Source organism: Apiospora hydei, assembly GCF_038363865.1.
Source record: "Apiospora hydei strain CBS 114990 chromosome Unknown utg000005l_segment0_segment0, whole genome shotgun sequence".
Lineage (NCBI taxonomy): Eukaryota > Fungi > Ascomycota > Sordariomycetes > Amphisphaeriales > Apiosporaceae > Apiospora > Apiospora hydei.
In genome coordinates this window covers 4,979,286-4,999,983 of record NW_027117364.1, presented here as the reverse complement: position 1 = coordinate 4,999,983, position 20,698 = coordinate 4,979,286, and the positions used below count along the sequence as shown (strand labels likewise).

The 20,698-nt window shown below is 55.2% G+C and overlaps 10 protein-coding genes across 10 annotated transcripts; 3 read left to right on the top strand and 7 right to left on the bottom strand.

Moving 5' to 3' along the window:
* Window positions 1–356: 356 nt before the first annotated feature.
* Window positions 357–1,658, top strand: PG997_007079 (uncharacterized protein; the record flags this gene model as incomplete). The annotated part of the gene is made up of 3 exons (XM_066811394.1): window positions 357–574; window positions 603–1,003; window positions 1,114–1,658. The coding sequence occupies 3 exons, from the start codon at window positions 357–359 to the stop codon at window positions 1,656–1,658; spliced, it is 1,164 nt and encodes a 387-aa protein (XP_066670317.1).
* A 765-nt stretch (window positions 1,659–2,423) lies between these two features.
* On the bottom strand, window positions 2,424–3,427 carry PG997_007078 (uncharacterized protein; the record flags this gene model as incomplete). Its single annotated transcript, XM_066811393.1, has 5 exons — window positions 2,424–2,723; window positions 2,774–2,831; window positions 2,898–2,997; window positions 3,075–3,222; window positions 3,260–3,427. The coding sequence occupies 5 exons, from the start codon at window positions 3,425–3,427 to the stop codon at window positions 2,424–2,426; spliced, it is 774 nt and encodes a 257-aa protein (XP_066670316.1).
* A 1,839-nt stretch (window positions 3,428–5,266) lies between these two features.
* On the bottom strand, window positions 5,267–6,343 carry PG997_007077 (uncharacterized protein; the record flags this gene model as incomplete). The annotated part of the gene is made up of 2 exons (XM_066811392.1): window positions 5,267–6,158; window positions 6,267–6,343. 2 exons carry the CDS (start codon window positions 6,341–6,343, stop codon window positions 5,267–5,269), a joined length of 969 nt encoding a protein of 322 aa, XP_066670315.1.
* A 505-nt stretch (window positions 6,344–6,848) lies between these two features.
* PG997_007076 (uncharacterized protein) lies at window positions 6,849–7,460 on the bottom strand (the record flags this gene model as incomplete). Its single annotated transcript, XM_066811391.1, has 3 exons — window positions 6,849–6,901; window positions 6,981–7,079; window positions 7,148–7,460. 3 exons carry the CDS (start codon window positions 7,458–7,460, stop codon window positions 6,849–6,851), a joined length of 465 nt encoding a protein of 154 aa, XP_066670314.1.
* Window positions 7,461–10,271: 2,811 nt separating this feature from the next.
* On the top strand, window positions 10,272–11,878 carry PG997_007075 (glycoside hydrolase family 5 protein; the record flags this gene model as incomplete). The annotated part of the gene is made up of 5 exons (XM_066811390.1): window positions 10,272–10,445; window positions 10,514–10,801; window positions 10,857–11,345; window positions 11,460–11,754; window positions 11,859–11,878. The coding sequence occupies 5 exons, from the start codon at window positions 10,272–10,274 to the stop codon at window positions 11,876–11,878; spliced, it is 1,266 nt and encodes a 421-aa protein (XP_066670313.1).
* Window positions 11,879–12,206: 328 nt separating this feature from the next.
* PG997_007074 (uncharacterized protein) lies at window positions 12,207–12,911 on the bottom strand (the record flags this gene model as incomplete). The annotated part of the gene is made up of 3 exons (XM_066811389.1): window positions 12,207–12,350; window positions 12,418–12,435; window positions 12,516–12,911. The coding sequence occupies 3 exons, from the start codon at window positions 12,909–12,911 to the stop codon at window positions 12,207–12,209; spliced, it is 558 nt and encodes a 185-aa protein (XP_066670312.1).
* A 530-nt stretch (window positions 12,912–13,441) lies between these two features.
* Window positions 13,442–14,425, bottom strand: PG997_007073 (uncharacterized protein; the record flags this gene model as incomplete). The annotated part of the gene is made up of 1 exon (XM_066811388.1): window positions 13,442–14,425. One exon carries the CDS (start codon window positions 14,423–14,425, stop codon window positions 13,442–13,444), a length of 984 nt encoding a protein of 327 aa, XP_066670311.1.
* Window positions 14,426–15,422: 997 nt separating this feature from the next.
* Window positions 15,423–17,537, top strand: PG997_007072 (HET-domain-containing protein; the record flags this gene model as incomplete). Its single annotated transcript, XM_066811387.1, has 4 exons — window positions 15,423–15,851; window positions 15,912–15,977; window positions 17,376–17,508; window positions 17,533–17,537. 4 exons carry the CDS (start codon window positions 15,423–15,425, stop codon window positions 17,535–17,537), a joined length of 633 nt encoding a protein of 210 aa, XP_066670310.1.
* Window positions 17,538–18,242: 705 nt separating this feature from the next.
* On the bottom strand, window positions 18,243–19,891 carry PG997_007071 (heterokaryon incompatibility protein-domain-containing protein; the record flags this gene model as incomplete). Its single annotated transcript, XM_066811386.1, has 2 exons — window positions 18,243–19,364; window positions 19,505–19,891. 2 exons carry the CDS (start codon window positions 19,889–19,891, stop codon window positions 18,243–18,245), a joined length of 1,509 nt encoding a protein of 502 aa, XP_066670309.1.
* A 56-nt stretch (window positions 19,892–19,947) lies between these two features.
* On the bottom strand, window positions 19,948–20,514 carry PG997_007070 (uncharacterized protein; the record flags this gene model as incomplete). The annotated part of the gene is made up of 1 exon (XM_066811385.1): window positions 19,948–20,514. One exon carries the CDS (start codon window positions 20,512–20,514, stop codon window positions 19,948–19,950), a length of 567 nt encoding a protein of 188 aa, XP_066670308.1.
* Window positions 20,515–20,698: the final 184 nt, after the last annotated feature.

Sequence of the window (20,698 nt, the reverse complement as noted above, 5' to 3'; positions counted from 1 at the left end):
GGGCCTCGTCTGCGGAGTACGACGTTCCCGGGAATCGTTTAACTCCCCCTACCAAGTACATTTTTGGGGAGGTAACAGAGTTAAAGTTACCCATCCAGAGTAGTATTACGTACATTCAATGGCAGGCGTTCTCGACAGAAGTCAGTTAATAATCGGTCTAGTTCATGCTGCTCCGGAGACTATTCTCTTGTCTCCCTTGATCATCTGAAAAAGGCCACATGTCCGTGCCACCCTCGGCTTTAAAGACTCCTTGTTTCCCGCACACCCACCTCCCCCCTCGAGTAAGTTCTAATAACGTGGCAATCTTGCGGAGCCCACGACGTTTCATTGTTGTCGTGGTCAACCAGCCGACGACGATGACCATACGATATAACGATGCTGCTCCCTCTTCGACGAGAGAAGTAACCCAGGGACGAGACACTCACACACTGATTTCGATATGGAGTCTTACCGGTGTCACCTTCATCTTCGCCTTTGCACGGTTCTACGTGAGGGGCTGCATGGCGGGGAAGCTGCGGAGTGATGACTACTTGATCATGCTTACACTGGTAGGTGGACTCTCAGGCTTCAGGGGGTTAGCCCGAAAGCGACATTTACGTCAGGTCTGCCAATTTTACTAATGTCCATTCTTTTCATGCCAATTTACAGTCCTGCATCGTTACTTCCTGTGGCCTCTCCACCAAAGCCGTCGACTACGGCCTCGGCCGCCACGTCGGGACCGTCTCGCAAGAGGACCAGATCGCCGTCGTCAAGTGGATCTATCTCGCGTCCTGCCCCGGCGTCATGTCCCTCGCCATCCCGAAACTGGCCGTCATCACCCTGCTGACCCGGCTCTTGGTACCTGGCAAGATCCATCAATGGATCCTGTGGTCTCTGGGCGCCGCCGTTCAGATATTCTTCTTTACGGCCGTCGTCATGTTCCTCAGGACCCTCGCGGCCAAATGCCCGCCCCCTCCAGGGCAGCCCGACCACCCCTCCCAAATGCGTCCCCGTCGATACGCAGGTTCGGTTTTGCTTGTTTGCAGGGTGTAGGTCCGCTAGCCATCTTGTGCGCATTGCGCATCTCCTCGATTCTAGCTTGGAGTCCGGCAACAGCTGACAGTTGATTAGCAGCGTCTGCCTTCGTCGACCTCTACCTCGCCGTGTATCCCTCGATCGTCCTCTACCACCTACAGATGCCCCTGAGGCAAAAGACTGCGTTCTCCGTCGCTCTTGGACTAGGAGTATTGTACGCACCAATCTCCTCAACCTCAGATGTATCTAATATGGGAGGCAGTTCCGGGGCAGCAGCCATCTACAAGACGACACATATTCCTGCTCTTGCCAGTCCCGACTTTATCTGTACGTCTTGTCTACCATCATTCTCCTATTCATCGCTAATACTGCTGGGGATAGATGCAAACGCAGGCTTGCTAAAATGGACCGTCGTCGAAAGCAGCAGCATCGTCATCGCCTCGTCCATCCCCGTGCTACAGCCCCTGATACGGCTGCTCTTCGGCTTCTCGATCCTGGGGCGCCCCCTCAAGACGTGGAAACGGTCGTATGCCGGCGTGGTCGAGTTCTGCGGCAAGAAGATGGCGACGGCGATACAGCGGCGCGTGGGGGGAGGCGAACAACCTCGACGATCTGTCCGAGTTGGGGGAGGATGTGGAAGCTAATGGACACAGGGGAGATGGGCTGACAGACGCACATGGATGCGCGCCTCCTTCTGCGCAGACGGTCGATTACCATGTCACGACTGAAGTGGTTGAGGGTAAGTAGTGGGAAGGGAGAAGGGGTAGAGGATGGGCGGCTCTGTCCATATCGGTGTACTATCACAGGATGCTATCATCAAACAAGCTTTCAACGATCCATAAGATGACTGGTCGTATCATGTCCAGTCGGGAGGTTGCGACGACGCTGTTGTAGCTATTTACCCCTGAAACCCACCTATGAAGTAATATCACTACTGGAGTTGCCAATAACAAGTTCAAACACGGATCGCAAACGACTCAGGACAAGACCAAAGGTCTGTAAAAGTAAACATGCATTGAAAGAGTAATGTATGTCTCGCTTCCAGCTGCGCCGCGCCCATATGCCGCTATCTCATAAAAGCATGATATAGAATGTACATGAAGTGAATCGTGAAGCCAAAGAAGAAGAATGAAAAGAAGAATGTAGTGAAAATGCCCAAAATCGCCGACCCAGTCCATTCCCCAAAGTCAAATGAGGAAGAAAAAGAAGAAAAGAAGAAGAAACGAAGTGGGATGAGACTTCTAGCCTATCGAAAGGCTGGCAGCCCCTCTATCCAAAAAACCAAGCAAGCCCCTATCTCTGCTCAAGAGAAGTACTTGGCCCCGAGCTTACCACCCGAGTGCTTCGGGGCCGCCCTAGCGGTGGCGTTGCCATTGCCGGTCGAGTAGTAAACGGCAACATACTGCGCACTAAACACGCCGCCGGAGGTGGTATCCGCCGTCGGCGTCGTCTTCCCGCCCTTGTTGGGGAAACGCGCCGCCAATGGCGAGGTTCATGAGCAGGAAGTGCGGCTTGGTGACGGCCTCCTTCCAGGCGCTGGCCTCGACCTTGCCCGGCAGGATCTGGTGGTACTGCACGTCGTCGACGAACCAGGTCATCTTCTCCTGGCCCTCGCCGGCCGTGCGGTCCACCTCGAGCGCGTACGTGTGGAAGTTGGCCGGGCAGGGCCCGTTCGGGCACCCGGCCTTGCTGCCGCCGATGCCTTCGTTCTCGTTGCAGGGGCCGCCGGGGCGGTGCCACAGTGCAGGGTGGCGTAGACCTTGTCTTCGCCGTTGACGTTTTCGAGGATGTCGAACTCGCCGACGATGGGCCAGTTTCTGCGGGATGGGTTAGTACATGATTTCATGGTCGTGTTGGCAAAAGGGCGGATGGCTGTTACTTACGTGTAGACGCCACGGAATGCGGCTCCTAGTGTCCAGAACGCGGGCCAGTATCCCAATGGCTGCGCGACCTTGGGCGTGCTCAGACTCGCCTGGATGCGCACTATACAGTAGAAGTTTGTTAGCATCTGCCGCGTAATAAGGGAGACATGAAAAGAAAGGGGGAAGGATAAAACGGACTCTTGCCGCCCACCGGCGCCATAAAGTCCTTGCGCTGCGTCTCGATGCGGGCCGAAGTCCAGGCCTCGCCGTTCTTTATGGCGGTGATCTTGACGTTGCCGTTGCCGTCGAGCTGGACGTTAGCCGGGTCCTTGGTGTAGCTCTGGATCTCGCCCGTGCCGAAGTTGGCGGCGCCGCCTGGGTACGACGTGCCCGTGGTGAAGATCCAGTTCTCGGCTTTGGGGGAGGCTGCCCGCCGCGCCCTCGAAGTCGTCGCTCCAGGCCAGGGTGAAGCCGTTGACGGTGGGGACCGCGGCGTGGACGGTCGTCGAGGCCGCGGCGAGGAGGGTGAGGAGGCTGAAGCGGTAGGCCATGGTCGCGATTGCTGGGGCCTGGTTTTGAAGGAAGGTGAGATGGAAATGGCAGATATAAAATGAATTGGTGTGAATGAGAGTATGAAGTAGAGGTAAGAAGAGCCAAAAAAGGAAGATGCAAGAGACTGTGAGTTGATGGTGTGAAGAGAAAAACACAAACCAGATGAACGATTCACCGGATCTCTATATACAAGTTCACGACGTCGTCTGGTAGCAGAAATTAGATCTTGAGGCTCTGTAAATGACCGGATGTTTTGTTTGTTTGGTTCAACCATGGGCGTGCCAATCTAAGTGAATCTTGACGGGCATGGATCCCGATATAGTGATCAGGAACTTCTCGTCACTGCCCAGAAGGAGTAGGCACTTGAGCAACCGAGAGATCAGTTCGGTTGCTCACCCAAACTGCATTGTGGAGCCCGGTGGTCCGCCCGTTGGGACCCCTGACTATAGGCTTCGAGTCAAGGTCTCACCCATGATCCATGACCGAGTCGCCAGGGGGGTTCGAAACGCCCTCTCTCTCTATCCGCATCCAGACCTTTCTCAAAAAGGTACCAAGTAGAGTTTGGAAGAGATCTGGGAGTTAATATATCTCGTTCGTTAGCTCTACCGCCGTTGCCGAGAAGCCAAGCTCCCAGAACGTCACCCGACGAACCTTATGTCTATAAATATTGCCTATAACGGTTGTGTCTATAGTCACGTCAGGCCATACAGGGACGTTTTCCAGAATATGGAAAACTATAGTATATTGCTGCTTTGTGTGTGAGGCCGGATGACTTATCGATGTGATGTTCCTGCATGGTAACTGAGCAGTTGCTCAAAGCCCCCGGCGCAGGGCCTAGAACTCGCGGGATTAAGTATGCCAATACCACCCAAGATTTATGTTCATATCCGAAGGTTCGCTTGCCCAGGTCGGAACATTGTTAGGGCTATTTGGCATGCACAGCCGTCCAGTCAAGAACGGCCGGCGGTGCGAAGGAAGGGTTGAACAGGCGATTGCGGATCTGGCCAGCGATCACTCCTTGGTACATTACAAGAAGCTCTGCCGCTGCCACTTGAGTCTATACTGTGGAGCCATGGCAATTCTCCTGATTCATCTATGGGGTGTGAATGAGGGATAAACTAGGATCCCGTCGAGTCAAACCCGGGTTGAGGCGATGAGGCAATGTTGCGATGTTGATCTGCTCTGCAGCTGCAACGGCGAAACGACCCGAGTGGGGGCCCCCGATGGCTGCGGAAACACCGTTGCTTCATCACGACAAAACATTCGTCCAATCATCGGTGGCACACCAAATCGCCTCGGGGGCCGAGGACACAGAAGCGAGATGGCCTATACCAAGAGCTTATCTCCGCATCCTGCAACCGCTCGTGGCCAAGCTGTGGATGGATAAATTATGGCTGCTGTCGCATCGCAGTGGGCGACTGTGGCTGAGCCCGGAGCCGAACACCTTCTGACTCGTTGGGTTGTATCATATGCTCAGTGCATAAAAATGGGGACCCCCAAGTCAGCTATCCAGGGGCATTATCCAGGGTTGGGAGCTCTTTCAATGCCCATTCGATGTTTAAGTAGCTATTCCAAGAAGATCCGTAAGCAGTTGATCATGGTCGCCCAATTTATGAATGAATGCGACTTTACGCAGACGTCATTTCAGTGCGCGCTCGGTCATAACACCCATTCCATAATCCGGACATGGCCAGGAAGTTTTAAAATAGACCAAGCATGCCTGCTTCTATGCTTCTAGGATGTGAGCTATGGACAGAGCAAGCTATGGATAATGGTAGGCACACAGCCAACTCTCGCTAAGATTAGCAGTCCATGATGCTGAAAGTGCCCCTGCGTCCTCACAAGCTCGGCTTCTGCACCCGCGCCAGCGCCTCCTGCACACACGACATGACGAGCCGCCCGTCGCTGCGCCGCCAGAGCCGCTGCCGGATGAGGACGCGCCCGTCGTCGGCCCAGGAGGTATCGCGCTCGCACGCAAGCCAGTCGTTGATAGGCACTTCGGGCGCGTGGAACCACACCGTGTGGTTCATGGTCGTCTCGATCGAGAAGGCCGTCACGGGCCGCGCCGTCGCCAGGTTCGTCGTGTAGATGAGGAACAGGTCCGAGAGGAAGGCCAGGAGGGCGAGGTGCGTCCCGCGCGAGCTGGGGGACGAGGAGGAGGGAGAGGGCGACGACATCATGGACGGGTGCACGCGCACGAAGCTCTGCATGCGGAAGTGCGTGGGGTCCAGGTTGGGGCTGGTGGTGTCGGTCTGGCCGATCGTCCTGTCGCGCGGCAGGATGCGCCATTGGAAGGGGTCGCGCCAGGTGTCGAGCATGTCCTTGGGAAACCCGCCCTCGATGAGACAGGCCTCGGCGCTGTCTTGGTCGATGTCGTCGGGGTTGCCGTGGCCGAACTCGGGCATGGCCTCGTGGTAGCTCAGCTTTGGCGGCGGGTTTGCTGATGCATCATCCGGCGCCCGCTTCTGGAACCCGACGATGGCGGTGAAGTGCACGACGTTGCCGCCCTGGATGGCGCGCACGAGGCGCGACGAGAAGGAGCGGCCGTCGGAGATGCGCTCGACGTGGTATGCCACCTTTTCGTAGGGGCTCCCCGGCAGCAGGAAGGTGGACTGCAGCGAGTGCACGTCGTGGGTGTCCGGGACCGTCTGCTGCGCGGCGGCGACGCATTGGCCGAGGAGGTAGCCGCCAAAGACAGAGCGCGCCTTCTCGCCCGGCGTCTCAAACGGGCTGTTTGGGTTGAACTACATGTCAGTAACTTGTGTATGTGAAGGTAGATTTGATCAATTGCCCACGATATATGAGAACGAGGTGAAAAGAAGAAGCGGAACGACGAACTGGGTATTGATGAAGACGTCCGTCGCCGGGAGTCGGGTCACTGCGACCACCGGCTCCGCGGGGCAGAGTTGGGGCATGCTTGCTAGAAGTGTGTTTGCTACAGCCGAAGGTTTGGGGCAGACAACAACACCGTTAGCCTGAGCAGAATGTCAATACTTCTGTCGGCCAAATAGCACATACACGAATGAATTACTGATTGGCTTCTACGCAGCTTTGGAGATGTTGTGGTTGGTCTTGACCTTGTTCTTATTCTCGGTACACATTGCCCAAACTGCTCGCGTCCCAAAGCGGTCCAAGCCGAGGTAGACGAGACTCTCATCTTCCCCAGCTGAACATCGTACCCACTTTCAGCGGCCAAGACTCCGATCCTGGTTGACAGAATGCTTGGTTTGGATATGCAGGAGAGAATAAAGAGGGTGCATGGTGTCATCTGTCATAGGTAAATTGGTTTGATGTTTTAGGCAATTCCAATGCAGTGTGTTTTATTTACAGCAGATGTCGTCGCAGTTTGCTCTGCAGCGACTCGAATCTCTCCCCCTCACCGCGGCCGACAACACTAACACATATTCATCCAATTGGCTCTTAGGGAAGAACGGCGTCGGCCTCGGCAGCATCCTCCGGGTTGTTCTTCTCCACTAGCATCGCAGGTCAGGACAATTATATCTTTCGTTTATGCATGTTAAATACTAGATGGACATGTATGGTTGCACTTACAGGCATCCAAGATGGACTCGATCTCCTCATTCGTCGCCCTCTTGTCAGGTACCTTACCCTGACCGGCCGCCGCCGCATCCTCCGGGTTGTTCTTCTCCACTAGAACCGCAGGTCAGGACGAGATATCTTACGTGTATGCATGCCAAGGGGTATTCAGTTGCACTTACACGCATCCAAGATAGCTGCCAGCTCCTCATCAGTCGCCCGCTTATCAGGCACCTTGCCCTCCCCAGCCGCCGCCGCCGCATCCGCCGAGTCGGTCCCCTGGAGCGCCGCGAGGATAGAAGCGACGTCGGCGTCGTCCAGCTGCCTCTTGCTCGGGTTGTTCTCATCCGAAGCAGGACGAGCGGCCGCGGCGTCTTCGGGGTTGTTCTGCTCCAGCGCGGCAAGAATGGCGTCAAGCTCGCTGTCTCGCTTCGGCACGGTCAGACCGAGCGACAGGGTGGCCAGGGCCATGAGGACTAGGGTTTGGGAACGCATGTTGAACGTGACGGCTTGGTTGGGTTGGTGTGTAAGGGATTGACTCAGACGACGGGTTACTGAGCACAGCTCAGGTCATGAAAAGCAGATATAGACTAGTGAAAACAAGTAATTCGTTCGTGTTGCTCTTTCGTTTGCCAAGCTATCATGCCGCCGGTAGGAGGTGTTTGTGGGCATTTTAAAGGTGAGATTCTTCAGGCGCTCGTCCAATCATGGGTCTATATTTACATCATCATGGGCGAGCATGCGTGGCTGAATGTAGCAGCTGGAGGTCGTGAGGCAACAGGCGTATTTCAAAACGCATCCGAAAACTCAACATGCTTTTCCGTCTCTCTTCCGAAGTGCAAATGGCATATGGCGCCGGCGGTCATCGCATCAGATTACTCTACGGTCTGGAAGCTGAATGGACCAATCGCGACGTGGGACTGCCGAAGCTCGGGGTGGTTTGAAAGCAAACCGCAGTTCCCCCAGCCTCTCTCTCGCACGGAAACAATGAAACAACCTCTGTTCTGCTCTCGAGTGTAAAAAAACGGTTGAAACCTGATCGTCATCGCCAATGCACATCTCCCTTCTCGCAGCTGAGTCTTCGCCCGGTGCCCGGCCCTCACGTGGTGAAACGTGGGGTCGGAACAAAGTTCGCATGCGCAGCAAGCAAGCAGGGCAAGGAAGCACGACTCGGGAAGCAAATGCGGTGGTGGTGTGGTACCCCCAATAAGGCTGATGATGACCTACTGCTATAATTGGGCGCCTTCGCCTCAGCCACCTGTAACCTGTATGTGTACGGGCGCGCGACTTTGTCTTTGTTCTACATGGCTTTCCCGCTCCAATGTCATCAGTGTCTCGAGCTGTGGTCTCGAGCCGCGCTGTATGCACAGGTGCACAGCCTTCGAGGTTTTCGGGCACCTGCCTCGTTCCAGCCGTTGGATGAGAGGAAGCAGCCTTCAAGACTGTGACCCTTGGGATTAGATGTCTCTGTTTGCTGCCCATTCCATGGCCACCAATCTGCCATTGAGCCACACATGCAATATCGTCCCTTACGTACGTTGGTCGAAGCAAGGTGAGAGGGAGTAATGGTTCTGGTGGAGAGTTGCAGCCAGAAGCGAACACTCCTGTGTTGCGGACCTCACAGGTGCGGTTTCCGGGCTGCTGAGGGGTACAGGCGAAAGTGATCATGACAGTAAGCTCGGGTGTTGGGCGGCGATGCTCCGACATAACAGGCATAGTATGCTGTGTAGCTCGATGCGAAAGGGGCGAAAAGCACCATCATGGTGTCCTTTCCACCAGCTCAAATAACTCTACTGTATGTTGCTTTAGTTAGAAACTACAGCCTTAGGCAGGCTGCTAGGGGGCGGGACTGATAGTTCGAGAATGTGTCCCGCTCCGCTAACGTTTTAGCAGCAGACATCGTCAAAAAGGCTCAGCTAAGGCTCAGAGCCGGCATAAGTCACACTGATGCATGCAACATGCAACTCGTGCAAGTTGGGGGGCAGTTGATCGCACAACCTGCCCGTTTCCTTTGAGACACGTCAGCGAGCCAAGACCTTTTCATCAAGCAGATTGGGCAGTGGCAAGGGAACACCGACAGGAAGTATTTCACGGGAAGTTGGCAGCAGGACCCGCACAGGTGTCATTGGATTGGATTGGACTGGATTGGGTGACGACGTTATATGGCCTTTTAAGACCTTTGCAATGTCTCTGTGAAGCCTGAGCCTGTTACCCGCCAACCGGCCAATTCTGCCCGCCTGGCAGACGTCAATGTGCTGGCATGGTTGGGGAGCAAAGTAAGCGAAATGACGAAACTCAACAGACCAGGCTCCCTCGTGGGGTTGAATCTACTGTATTATCTAGGGCCGCATGTAAGGGTTCTTCTTCTTCTTCACCGCGGGATAGTACCCGAGAGGAGCCGGCAGGGTCAGTTGAAGCTGCAAACAGATGTCACGAGTAAGCAGGCTAGCCAGATCGTGGTCGGGATTGATCGCATTAAGTCGACGCCAGCATACAGAGTGTCGTCATGTCTCATTTGGGGTTTGGCCGATCCCCTGGGGTTGAGGCAGGCAAGGCAGGTTAGTGACCACTAACGACCAAAAATGAGCACCCCTGATGACTTGCCCCGCGTCGTGGCGCCAGCGCAGTGCTTCTAGGCGGCCCCCTAGCTTCTGCCCCAGTGCTGTGCGTGCTGTAGCGTGTGCGTGCTCAGAACTGCTGCAGGGGTGCTTTCTTCTAGCGTCCTGTAGGGCATTTTGGGGGCGGCTGATTGGACAGAACCTCCCGATTGGGGGCATCCCCATCCAGTAATACCCCAATCTTGGGTACGGTAAGTGCCACTTGCCATGTTCCCCCGGGCAGGAATGAGACAAAGGACGCCTGCTACAACAAGCTTATGACGATCCATAAGTCAGCCAACAACAATTGACTTGACCGGAAGAAACAATGTCAATCAGCGTTCGAGACCGCAGCAAAACGGTGTCTCAGTCCCGTCCTTCCAGAGAGGTGGCAAGCAGCTTAATCGAAATAAGGCAGTGTTACAAATAGAAGCCAAACGATCCTCCAAGATTGCCAAAACTGGACCCCCATCTGTCTTCACTGCTTCCTGCACATCCACGGGCATATCACGCATCACTTACCAGAGGCAGTATGCAATGGTAAAGCGTACTGACATAAAAAACGCGACACCGACGTATCTCATAACCTTCCTTCCATTACCTACTTTACATACCGAGTAAGGCTTCGGTTTACTTCGACTGGCAGATCGATCTTCTTCCTTCTTCCTGTCCTGTCTGGTAGCCTCCCAAAACCAAGACATTCCTCAAGATGGCCCTCTCACGCGTTCTATGTGCCGTGGGCGTGACGCTGTCACTTCTCACCTCGGGCAATCATGCCGCTCCCACTGATCGGATGTCCCCCGTCGTCGGACGAAACATCCAGTCTGCCCTGGGCGATGCCAAGATCCGAGGTGTCAACCTCGGAGGTTGGCTGCTTCTCGAGGTTCGTCTTCCACTATTTTGGTTTACCTTGATTGGCACGGATTCGAAAGAAGCTAACGGAATTGGTAGCCATGGATCACCCCTTCCATCTTCGAGGCGACGCCGGATTCCGTGGTGGATGAATACACCATGGGCCAGGTCGTTGGTAAGAATGAGGCGACCAAGCGACTTCAGCAGCACTGGAGCTCCTTCATTAATGAGGGCGACTTCCACGACATTGCCTCCAAAGGGCTCAACTTCGTCCGCATTCCCATTGGTTACTGGGCCATCACACCTTTGAATGGCGACCCTTACTCCCAGGGCGCCTACGAGTACCTCGGACGAGCTCTTGACTGGGCTCAATCTGCCAACTTGAAGGTTTGTCTTTCCATATCGTTATTTTAAGTGTGTACGTATACTGATCGATCGACAGGTCATGATCGATCTCCATGGTGCACCAGGATCCCAGAACGGCCTCGACAACTCGGGTCAGCGAGGCGGCATCGGCTGGCTCCAAGGCGACACCGTCGCCCAGACCGTCAGGGCGCTGGAGAAGATCCGTAACGATCACGCTTCCCATCCGGCCGTGGCCGCCATCGAGCTGCTCAACGAGCCCATGGGCCCCAAGATCGACATGGGCGCCGTCAAGTCATTCATGGACCAAGGATACCAGAGCCTCAGTAAGTCAGGTGTGACTGTGGCTTTCCATGACGCCTTCCAGGGCCCTGCCGCCTGGAACGACTGGGGCAACGACAAGCAGGACCTCCTGCTCGACACGCACCATTACGAGGTCTTCGACGTCGGCCAGCTGCACATGGATGTGGGTGCCCATATCAGCAGCGCCTGCGGTTTCGGCGGCCAGATGGCCTCGAGCAACAAGAAGACCATCAACGGCGAGTGGTGCGGTGCCATGACTGACTGTGTAAGTGATTCCTTGCCCTCCTGACAGCTGACTCTCACACATACCACCCATCTCAATCCTCAAACACATGGCGTAATCTATGGGAAATGTCTTCGCTAACTGCCAAACCAACAGGCCTACTGGCTCAACGGCCGCGGCATCGGCGCTCGCTGGGACGGCACGTTCAACTACCAGGGCCAGGGATCGTCCTACATCGGCGCGTGCGACGGGGCCAAGCGACGGGGATCCATCGACCAGATCCAGGGCCAGGACCGCGCCAACCTGCGCGACTTCATCAACGCCCAGATGGTCGCCTACGACAAGGCCGACGGCTGGATCTTCTGGACCTGGAAGACCGAGTCGGCGCCCGAGTGGGACTACCGCGCGCTGGCGAATGCGGGAGTCATCCCGGTGCCGCCGAATCCGTACAGTAAGTATCCTATTCTTCTCATACATATCCCCTCTTAACTCTGGAGTGGGTGGTGGTGGCATTGCCATCGTAAGTTCCAGTTGGCTAACACGATTGGTGTGTAGATCCCAACATCTGTGGTTGAGAACGGACTCAACTTCACCAACAAATTCACTTCGTATTCATAAAGTGGTATCTTTACTACAATAACGTTAGACGTCATTGATACGATTGATGGCAGAACCAAGCATTGTTTTTCTTCTTATTCTTTAATCATCCTCCGCTCTCAATTGAGTGGCGGTGGGATGTCATGATACCCTCGTTGAGCATGGTGGGGAAAAGCTGGGGATACCAGCATGGAAAACACATACAGGCTAATTGATTATTCGTCAATACATTATCTCTCTATCCAGGAAGCCAGTTCTTGCCCCAGTAGGTTCTGTGAACATGACGATATACTTGGCGCATTGTCACTATTCCGCTGCTTTCGGCCACCCAGCTTGGAGGTGCTCAATCGCTTCCTCTTCGCTTACCACGTCGGCGTATTTGGCATTGAGATCAAACAGATTCGCATTCTGGATCTCTTCGCTCCTGTCGCCACACGCCGTTCCGACGACCTAATTGATTAATAGCATTTATTAGCCAAAGGATTCCTTCGCTTCCACCCAGAGTGACGCAACTTACCATAGGCCGGAACCCGTTCTGCATCGCATCCAGCGCGCTCGCCCTCACGCACCCAGACGTGCTCACGCCGCAGAGCACGACGGTATCCACCCCATCACCTGCAAGTCGGACGCGAGCACCGTCCCGAAGAAAGCGCTGGCGTACTTCTTCTTCACGACGAGCTCGCCCGCGCCGCCACCGTTGCTCGTTAGGGGTTCCAATCCCTCAAGCCACCCGCCGAGCCCCTGGTCGTCCATGCCCCGGTTGAAGACCCGGAGCGACTTAGACTTCTTCCAGAACAGCCCCGCGTCCGCCATGTCGAGGCCCGGGTGGTACTCGACCGCGGTCCAGATGACGGGGATCCCGTTCGCGCGCGCCGCGTCCAGGAGTCGCTGGATGACGGCGGGACACTTGCGTGCCGGGGAGAACGATGATAAGTCTAGAGGCGAGCCGGGGGCCCAGTAAGCTTTGCAGACGTCGATGAGGAGGAGGGCCGGCCGAGAGCCCCAGCCCATGCGGTTGCCGAAGCCGGAGGCTTGGTAGGGAGGTGGCTTGGGGGTGGGATTCTAGGGTGGAGGGCATGGTGGCTTCGAGCTGAGTTGGTTCAATGAAGATGTTATATGTGCATGTTTAAGAGAAAGAGATGGTGATGGCGACCGGTGGTTGGCCTGTCTCATGGGGTTCGAAGATAACCCTTTCCTTGGGGGTTGATCTCCAGGTTGTGGATTGCTACCTTGGGGTAACCCTGGTTTCATCCCTGACGATAAGCCATGTCCACCATCGGATCGCCTCCGTCCGGGGGTTCCGGGGTTCTGTCGGCTACGGGTTCCGAGGGGTGGGTATCGGCTCTCATCCCGACCTCAACCTTCCCCAGGGACATTGACAGTCTAAACGGTACATAACTAACAATAGTGCAAGCTATGCTCAACTCAATACAGGCTCGACTTGGATGATGTCATACAGCTGGCCACTTATGCTACCACCTTCATGGGAAGTTCAAGTCTGCTTACTTACACATGTAACTGTGCAGATTCCATTCAGTTGCCTATATGTACTGCGTCTTGGCCTCGTATTTCAAGATATCGCCCTTGACGATCTCTTCCTTCCTGCTCAAAAGCTCTTCGGGGTCCCACGTCGCACTTACAAGCCGCCCGTTGAGCCATCGCATCGAGCGGGCATCTCTCGTCAACCACGCACAGAAAGCTCCGCAAAGCTCCGGGTCATCCACTAGATCTACTCTACCATCAGCTTCGGAATCGTGAAATTGCGGTATATTGGACAACGACTTACAAGGCTTGAACTCCTCCGGCGCACTCCGCGCCGCCGTCTCCGTCATCACCGCCCCCGGATGCACGGCGACCGTAAAGAGCCCCTCCTGCCCGTACTGACACCCCAGATGCTCCACGATGCGCGTCTGCGCCATCTTGCTGATACAGTACTTGGAGTTGGCGATGCTGCCCCTCGTAATCGCGCCCGCGATAGACCCCACGACCACAAAGGCCCTGGCGCTGCCTTCCGGGGAGCTCAGTAGTAGGGGTACGAAGTAGTGCGCGGCGTGGTAGGTCCCCTGTACGTTGACTGCGAACGCCCGCGCCCACTCGCCGTCGTCGACGGGGGAGCCGTCGGTGATTTTGAGCTGGACGGGGCCGGAGTAGCCGCTATTGAGGGCCAGGACATCGAGGCGGCCGTCGAGTGCGCGGGCCACGAATTGGGCCAGGTCCTGCACGGAACTCGCGGAGGTGATGTCGCAATAATGCACGTAGACATCCGTGGACGGCGAGATGGCGCGCACGGTCTCGGCGACTTGATTGAGAGACTCCAGGTCCCTCGAGGCCAGGACCAGGGCGCGGCAGCCGGCTTTCGCATACGACGTGGCCAGGCCTTTCCCGATCGCCGTCGATGCGCCGATGATGCAGACGTGGTAGTTCTGTGCCGAAGCATTGTCAAGAGCGGAACGCAAGGTAGAGCCCGGCTTTTGGTGCTGGGTAGCTGTAAAATGGTCCAGGTTCTGGACCCGGGGGTCAGCCATCTTGATGCAGGCGGGGTTCTGATGACAGGGAGCTGGCAACAGAACAAGAGATGATCATCTCGAGCGACTGGATCTTGTTAACAAAAGCCATTATACGTATATATATAGTCGATGTACATAGTCGATTTGCTGTTGTGCAGTGAGAATCCCATTGGGAAAAGCGCCAATGAGTCGAAATGAATCATCTTCCCATCACCCAATTCAGGTAGGACCGAAGCGCCCACCTACCCCAGACAGCTTACACCGGACGGGGTTGTCGTGATTGAGGGGCTGCGCACCCCGAACAGGAAATCATATCAACTGGGCAATTTATGCGGTTTATAATGGCTTAAAAAAGACCACTATTTCACATACGACCATATCCTGCTGAATACTAGGGATCCCGTCCGCTCTCCCATATATAAGCAGCAGAGAGCCGAATTAGTACTAGGGTCGGTGACGACCTGGGAATCCTCGGTGTTGTATGTTTTGTCTTGTTTTGTTTTTTGGCCGTCTTTTTTTGCATTCTTCTTGAATGGGCTCTGTACGATCGTACTGATAGTAAAGGGGTAAAACTGGTATATTGGTGATGCATGCTTCTCCTTCTCTATCTACTGGCCGTCGCGGCCACTACCTATCTCTTTCGTACGACTGAGCTGTCGATACCAACACTCCTCGATATGGGTTCAGTCGCGCCTGAGCTGCCAGGCATTTTGTCGGGAGTAATTCCAATTTTTTTGGACATGGAGAAAATGAAAGCCAAAGGATTGCGCAGGCTGTGGTTCCAGAACAGGTTCGAAATCACCGATGCAGGATCGACCTGAACGATGGCTATGTATCCCATTGGCCCATTCATGAACGATGCCGCCACATAGCCTTACGCTTTCTGCTGTACGACCCCGAGCATGGCTGTGCATAGTTTGGCTATTTATTCCTTCTGCCGTCAGATCATTCCAAAAGTTACCACGGGCTTGCCCTCTCCGCTGTCCAAGCCTTTCTTTCCACAGCAATCGTTGAGATGGCGCACCTGTACACGTACAAACCGATCGACCTTTCCAAGGACGCCATTCCCCTTCTTCGTCTGTTTCCACATTATGACAACGTCTGTGAGATCCGTTGTGAGATCTTTGAAGCATTCGTCAGTGATGAGGAACGTTTGCCATACGAGGCACTCTCTTACACGTGGGAGGATGGTGTGACTAAGAGCTCTCCTACCGTCACTCTTTCCGGCCAGAAGGTTTCTGTTACCCATAACCTGCTCGATGCCTTGTATCACCTACGACGGAGCGATCGTGACAGGATCCTCTGGGTCGATGCCCTTTGCATCAACCAGCAAGATCATCGTGAAAAGGGGCATCAGGTGGGCCAAATGAAAGACACCTACGAGAAGGCCGAAATGGTCCTTGTGTGGCTTGGTAGGAGCTCTCTGGAGATCAATGAACTGATGGTAAATCAATTTCCAGCCTTATTTCTGTAGTTTCTACAGACTGACATTGGCAAATACAAGGATTGGATGAACGATATCGCGAGAGAGCTACGAAACTTCAACTGGCTCAGCAAGCCGCTGGAGGAGGTAAAATCTATGTTGTCGGCAGATACTCTTCCATTATGTGACGGCACTGGAAGCTTGTATAAGCAGCGATCAGCTGCATTCATCCGTTTGGCCCAAAGACGATGGTTCAGTCGGCTCTGGATCGTCCAAGAGGTTACCATGGCCAAGACCGCAACCGTCATATGTGGGCGTCGGGTTGTTGCATCCAGGATATTCTCGCTGATACCTTCACTATTGGGCCTTCAACTGAGCCCTCATTCTCACGCCACGCTGCAGATGATGCCGGGCTGGTTGAGAGGCCAGTCACCGGTGAGCCAGGACCGTCGACTCGGAACTCTCCTTCGCATGTTCCGGTACCACAGTAGTTCCGAACCACACGACCGTGTATATGCACTCCTGGGTCTTGCATCAGATGCTCGTCGCTTTCCCATTGACTACGGGATCCCTTTGCCGCAACTGGCCTTGAACTTGGCAGTCTTTCTAGCGACAGGATCATTGGATCATGGTTTGACACATGAACGAGCCAAGGTGTCTTTCGAAGAAGTGTTACATGGGATTTCAGACCCGGAGGAGTTTTTGGTTTTCATATTTGGTCTCGCCCTAGAAAGACAGGAGGAAGAGTTTCTACTCTTCTTGTTAGAGTCAGCGCAACATTCACAGCGCAACATCCACAGCGCTACAGGCTCCTTCGCCTGGTTACCTCACATCCAGGAATCCACAGCGTCACGTCAAGATTCATGACCCATCCAGACTTCGACCCAACCGAGCTTGACATTGCCTTCTACACTGCTGTTAGCCCGTCGAGGGGGGTTCATAACGCGATGCTACTGTAGAGAATTATTAGACATGGGAACTTCATTATCACCGTGGACGATGTCCAAGCCATCACCGATTCAGGACCTTAGGGTATCCTGTCCAGCGGGCTGGTAAAGAGTGCAATCAAGTCAAGTCTCCTACGACAGGTCCAGAGATTTCATCAGGACACCGGCGCAGAAGACAGCACTACCCATGCCAACCATCCGGGGCAGATCGAACAGTGGATTATTCGGATGCTGCCACTCGTCCTAAAATTCGGAGACGTCGATGTCGCAGAAGCTTTGCTGGAGCAGGCCACAAGAAGCAAGGTTTGTCTAGCATTCTCCATTCTGGACGGCTGCAATGACAGGAAGACTTGACCTCGTCCAGCTCTTTATGGATAACGGCGGAAACCAAGAAATAACTCATGAAGGGTTGACACCAATTGAGACTGCCGCTAGACGGGGCTCTTGTGGTGTCGTAGGCTTCCTCCTGGGCTTGGAGGCGCAGTCTTGGACAGACTGCTCCCAAGATCAGAGGCCATTGCTGGCACTCGCGTCTATCAGTCGTCATGACGGCATATTCAAACTACTACTTGCGAAGGGTGCTGATACTAACCTCAAGTATGGGAGCATGAGCCCACTTATCGAAGTGATAGACTGGGGCCAGACCGAGTTGGTCAAACTACTCCTGGAACATGGTGCTAATATAGAGGAGCCCTATGAAGGAAAGACACCGCTTTACCATGCTCTTGTCGGTAATTGTTCTGATTCTCGTCCAGTATGAGTGTTTGTCAGGTCTGGTTCTTGTCCACAATGGGAGATTGATGGGTCTGGTTCTCGTACCGAATGGGTGATTTATGATATCGTCAGGCGGCTAATTCAGAGGCGCCAAGGTCGATACTCGATGGGGAAGTAGGCCATTGCTGCACTACGCAATCGATCATTGCAGGGATACGACTCTGGAATTACTTATTGAAAGCAGTGACGCGCTCGAGCTCCAATACGACGGAGAAACTCCGCTTTGGCATGCTGTCAAACTCGGGTCGCCCGGCTGTGTTGAGGTGCTTTTGCGTAGAGGTGCGGACAGGGAAGTGCAAGGTCTAGATGGTCAGACACTTTTACAGTCGGCCGAGATGCGCGGTATGGAAACAATTGTCTCAATACTGCGGAGGTATGGCTGTACATAAGCTCGCTAAAGGCAGACTGCGGTGATCACGACGGCAAGCAACAACACGTCAAGGAATTGGGTAGTTTGACTGCAGGTGTTGACCGAAAAGGCGCAAATGGAATAGTATGTGTAATTTTCTACGGATAAAGCTATTGAATATTGGATAAATCTGATTAATACCAATTGCCATTCTCCTACGGCGCAAAATGATGATGCTTGTCCATGGAGACCGCTGACCTGGACTTAATTCACCCCTTTATAACGTAATCAGCAATATAAAAATATATAACTTTAAACGCATAACTACGAGAAGCTCCCCGGTTATACCAGAAACACAAGTTCCCATTTCCGGTTCTCGAAACTCTCCCACACCGTCTCCGGCGTATAGGTCACGAGCCGACTCCTGCGCGAGAACCCGTCCGCGTCCTGCTCGACCAGTAACAGGTTCACGGTGACGTGTCCCCCGTGCGACATGCGAGTCCGCTCCGTGCCGACGACGATGAATTTCCCCTCGACGCCGTCCGGCGTGAAGCTGTCGTCGTCCTCCCATTTACCGCCGTGGAAGCTGACTTCCCCGCGCGACAGGGAGATTCCGGGACAGCGGTGGAAATGGTTCCGGCCCTCGTGCTGCATGCGGAGGACCGCAGTGCTGGTCCAGAAACACAGGGCCGAGGGCGCCTTGGCACTGGCGAGGACAACGGGCGGGGCGTCGGCCAGAGTGATCGATTGCCGGTTGTAGTCCATGCAGGAATGGACCAGGCCTTCTGGATACGAGATGTTGTACTGGTCCTGGAACTCCAGGTAGTCCTTGGTGCTGAAAGCCCTCTCGGGCCCGGCGAATGGCGCTTCCACCAGTGCCTCGAGCGCAGGGCCATTCGAGATGCGGTAGAACTTGAGCCCGAGCCGTCCGCCCACGCGGGTCCGTTCGAGCGTCGGCATCCGGAAGGAGCCGTGCCAGCCCAGCCAGGACCACGAGGGGAACGGGGCCGTCTGGATCTCGCTGTCGGGGCCCATGAACATGGCGTCGCACTCTCGTCTCGCGCCGTCGGACAGGCGGCGGTTCAGGTTCAGCGCCATCTCCATGTGGCCGACCGGCATGCCCCAGAAGTAGCCCATCTCGTCGGGGCGGCCGCCGAGCACGTCCAGTATGGCCTGCACGGCGCCCAGGCGGTCGCTCTCGGACGTGAGCTCGCGCTGCGTGTAGGCTTTGAGGAGATCTTCGTAGAGAGTCAGCCAGTTCTCCTCGGTGCGATCGGTGAGTCTCCGCATGATGCCGGAGCCCGAATAGTGCCGATAGATTCCTTCTCCTCGTTGACCGCCCGCAGAAGACGATGAAGACGAAGACGCCGCTTCCCAGCAGCTGTCTTCGCACCACGAGGCGGTTTTGCACTGCCAGTAGACCTGGTCCCGGGTGATGACGAGACAGCGCGGCGACAGGAGACCCTCCTGAAAGGTCCAGCCCCGGGTGTTCCAGACCGTGCCGTGCAGATACCCCTCCCAGGCTTCGTGGGGAGGTCCAGCGACTCTACCCACCAGAAGCCCTTCATCTGGTGCACTTGCTGCATCCGGCGCTCGATGCTTACTCCGGGTATCCCGAGGGCCACCTTGTCATTGGCCGCGTTGACGATGGTCACGGCCGCATGCGCGTAGATGGTCCCCATGGCCGCGATGAACTCCAATTTGTCCTTATCGTCGTCCTGTATGATGCAGAGACTGTCGATCCACACGTACCGCTCGCCGAGGGCCCGAGTGACGGCCATGGCATCGACGATGCCCCGGGGGAGAAGCTGGTCGGTCAAGGCTCCCGGCAGCCGGTAGGCCTCCAGGTTCTTCTTCTGCAGGGCGTGGAGTTGGGGCCCGCCCCAGCAGTAGCTCAACGCGACCCAGGAGGTGACGGTGTCCGGGGCGGCCTCGACCACGCAGCTCTCCTCGACGTCGACGAAGCGGAGCTGCGGGACCCGGTGCGTCATGAATATCTGATCGCATGTACCGCCGTGATCCTTCATACAGCAGTCTTTCCAACGCCTCAGCAATCGATCGTCGATGGCCGAGGGCCGGATCCGCCCCGCGTAGGGCTGGGGGTCGGCGTCCAGTCCAGCGTCGACGTGGCTTGTGCCACCATTGGTATCTGGGCGGCGATGGAAGCGAGGTTCTGTGGCCGGCCTTCCGTCTTGTAAAACCTCAACTGTTTCCTTTCAGCCCAATTCTCGGTCGCGTGATAGGTCATCACGAGACGCTCGACAGATGGCGGGCCTCGGCCTCGGCCATGTAGATGAGAGCTCTCATTCGAAATGGATTCCCATTTGATCATCACCTTGCCAGTAGTGCCGCCAGGACCTGTCGACGACATGAGCTGCCCCACGATATCATTGGGCCAAGTGCATGTGGTCAAGAGCACGATCCATCCACAATGCCAGCAGGAGCGAGACTTGCTCGTTGCTTCCGCCAGCGTCGTAGAGAACACGGGAGAATCCGGTCTCTCGCCGCCGGTTCCGTCCCGCACGCCGCCAGAGGCGATAGTGCTGTAACTTTCGGTAATAGCTTTACATTCGTGGCAGACGCGATCTTCGCCACCCGCCTGCGAAATTGCCATTGTTACTTTTCATCAGCGCGATCGATGCCAGTGGGGATAGTACTTACTGTTGCAACTGCCACTCCGTACAGAGACATGCTGATTCTTACTCTTGCCTCAAACGATTAAACTGTCAGTCTTCGAGAGACACACGAGCTATTTCGTAAGAATTATAGGTCGGAAGTGAAGGAATTGAATCGTGTTT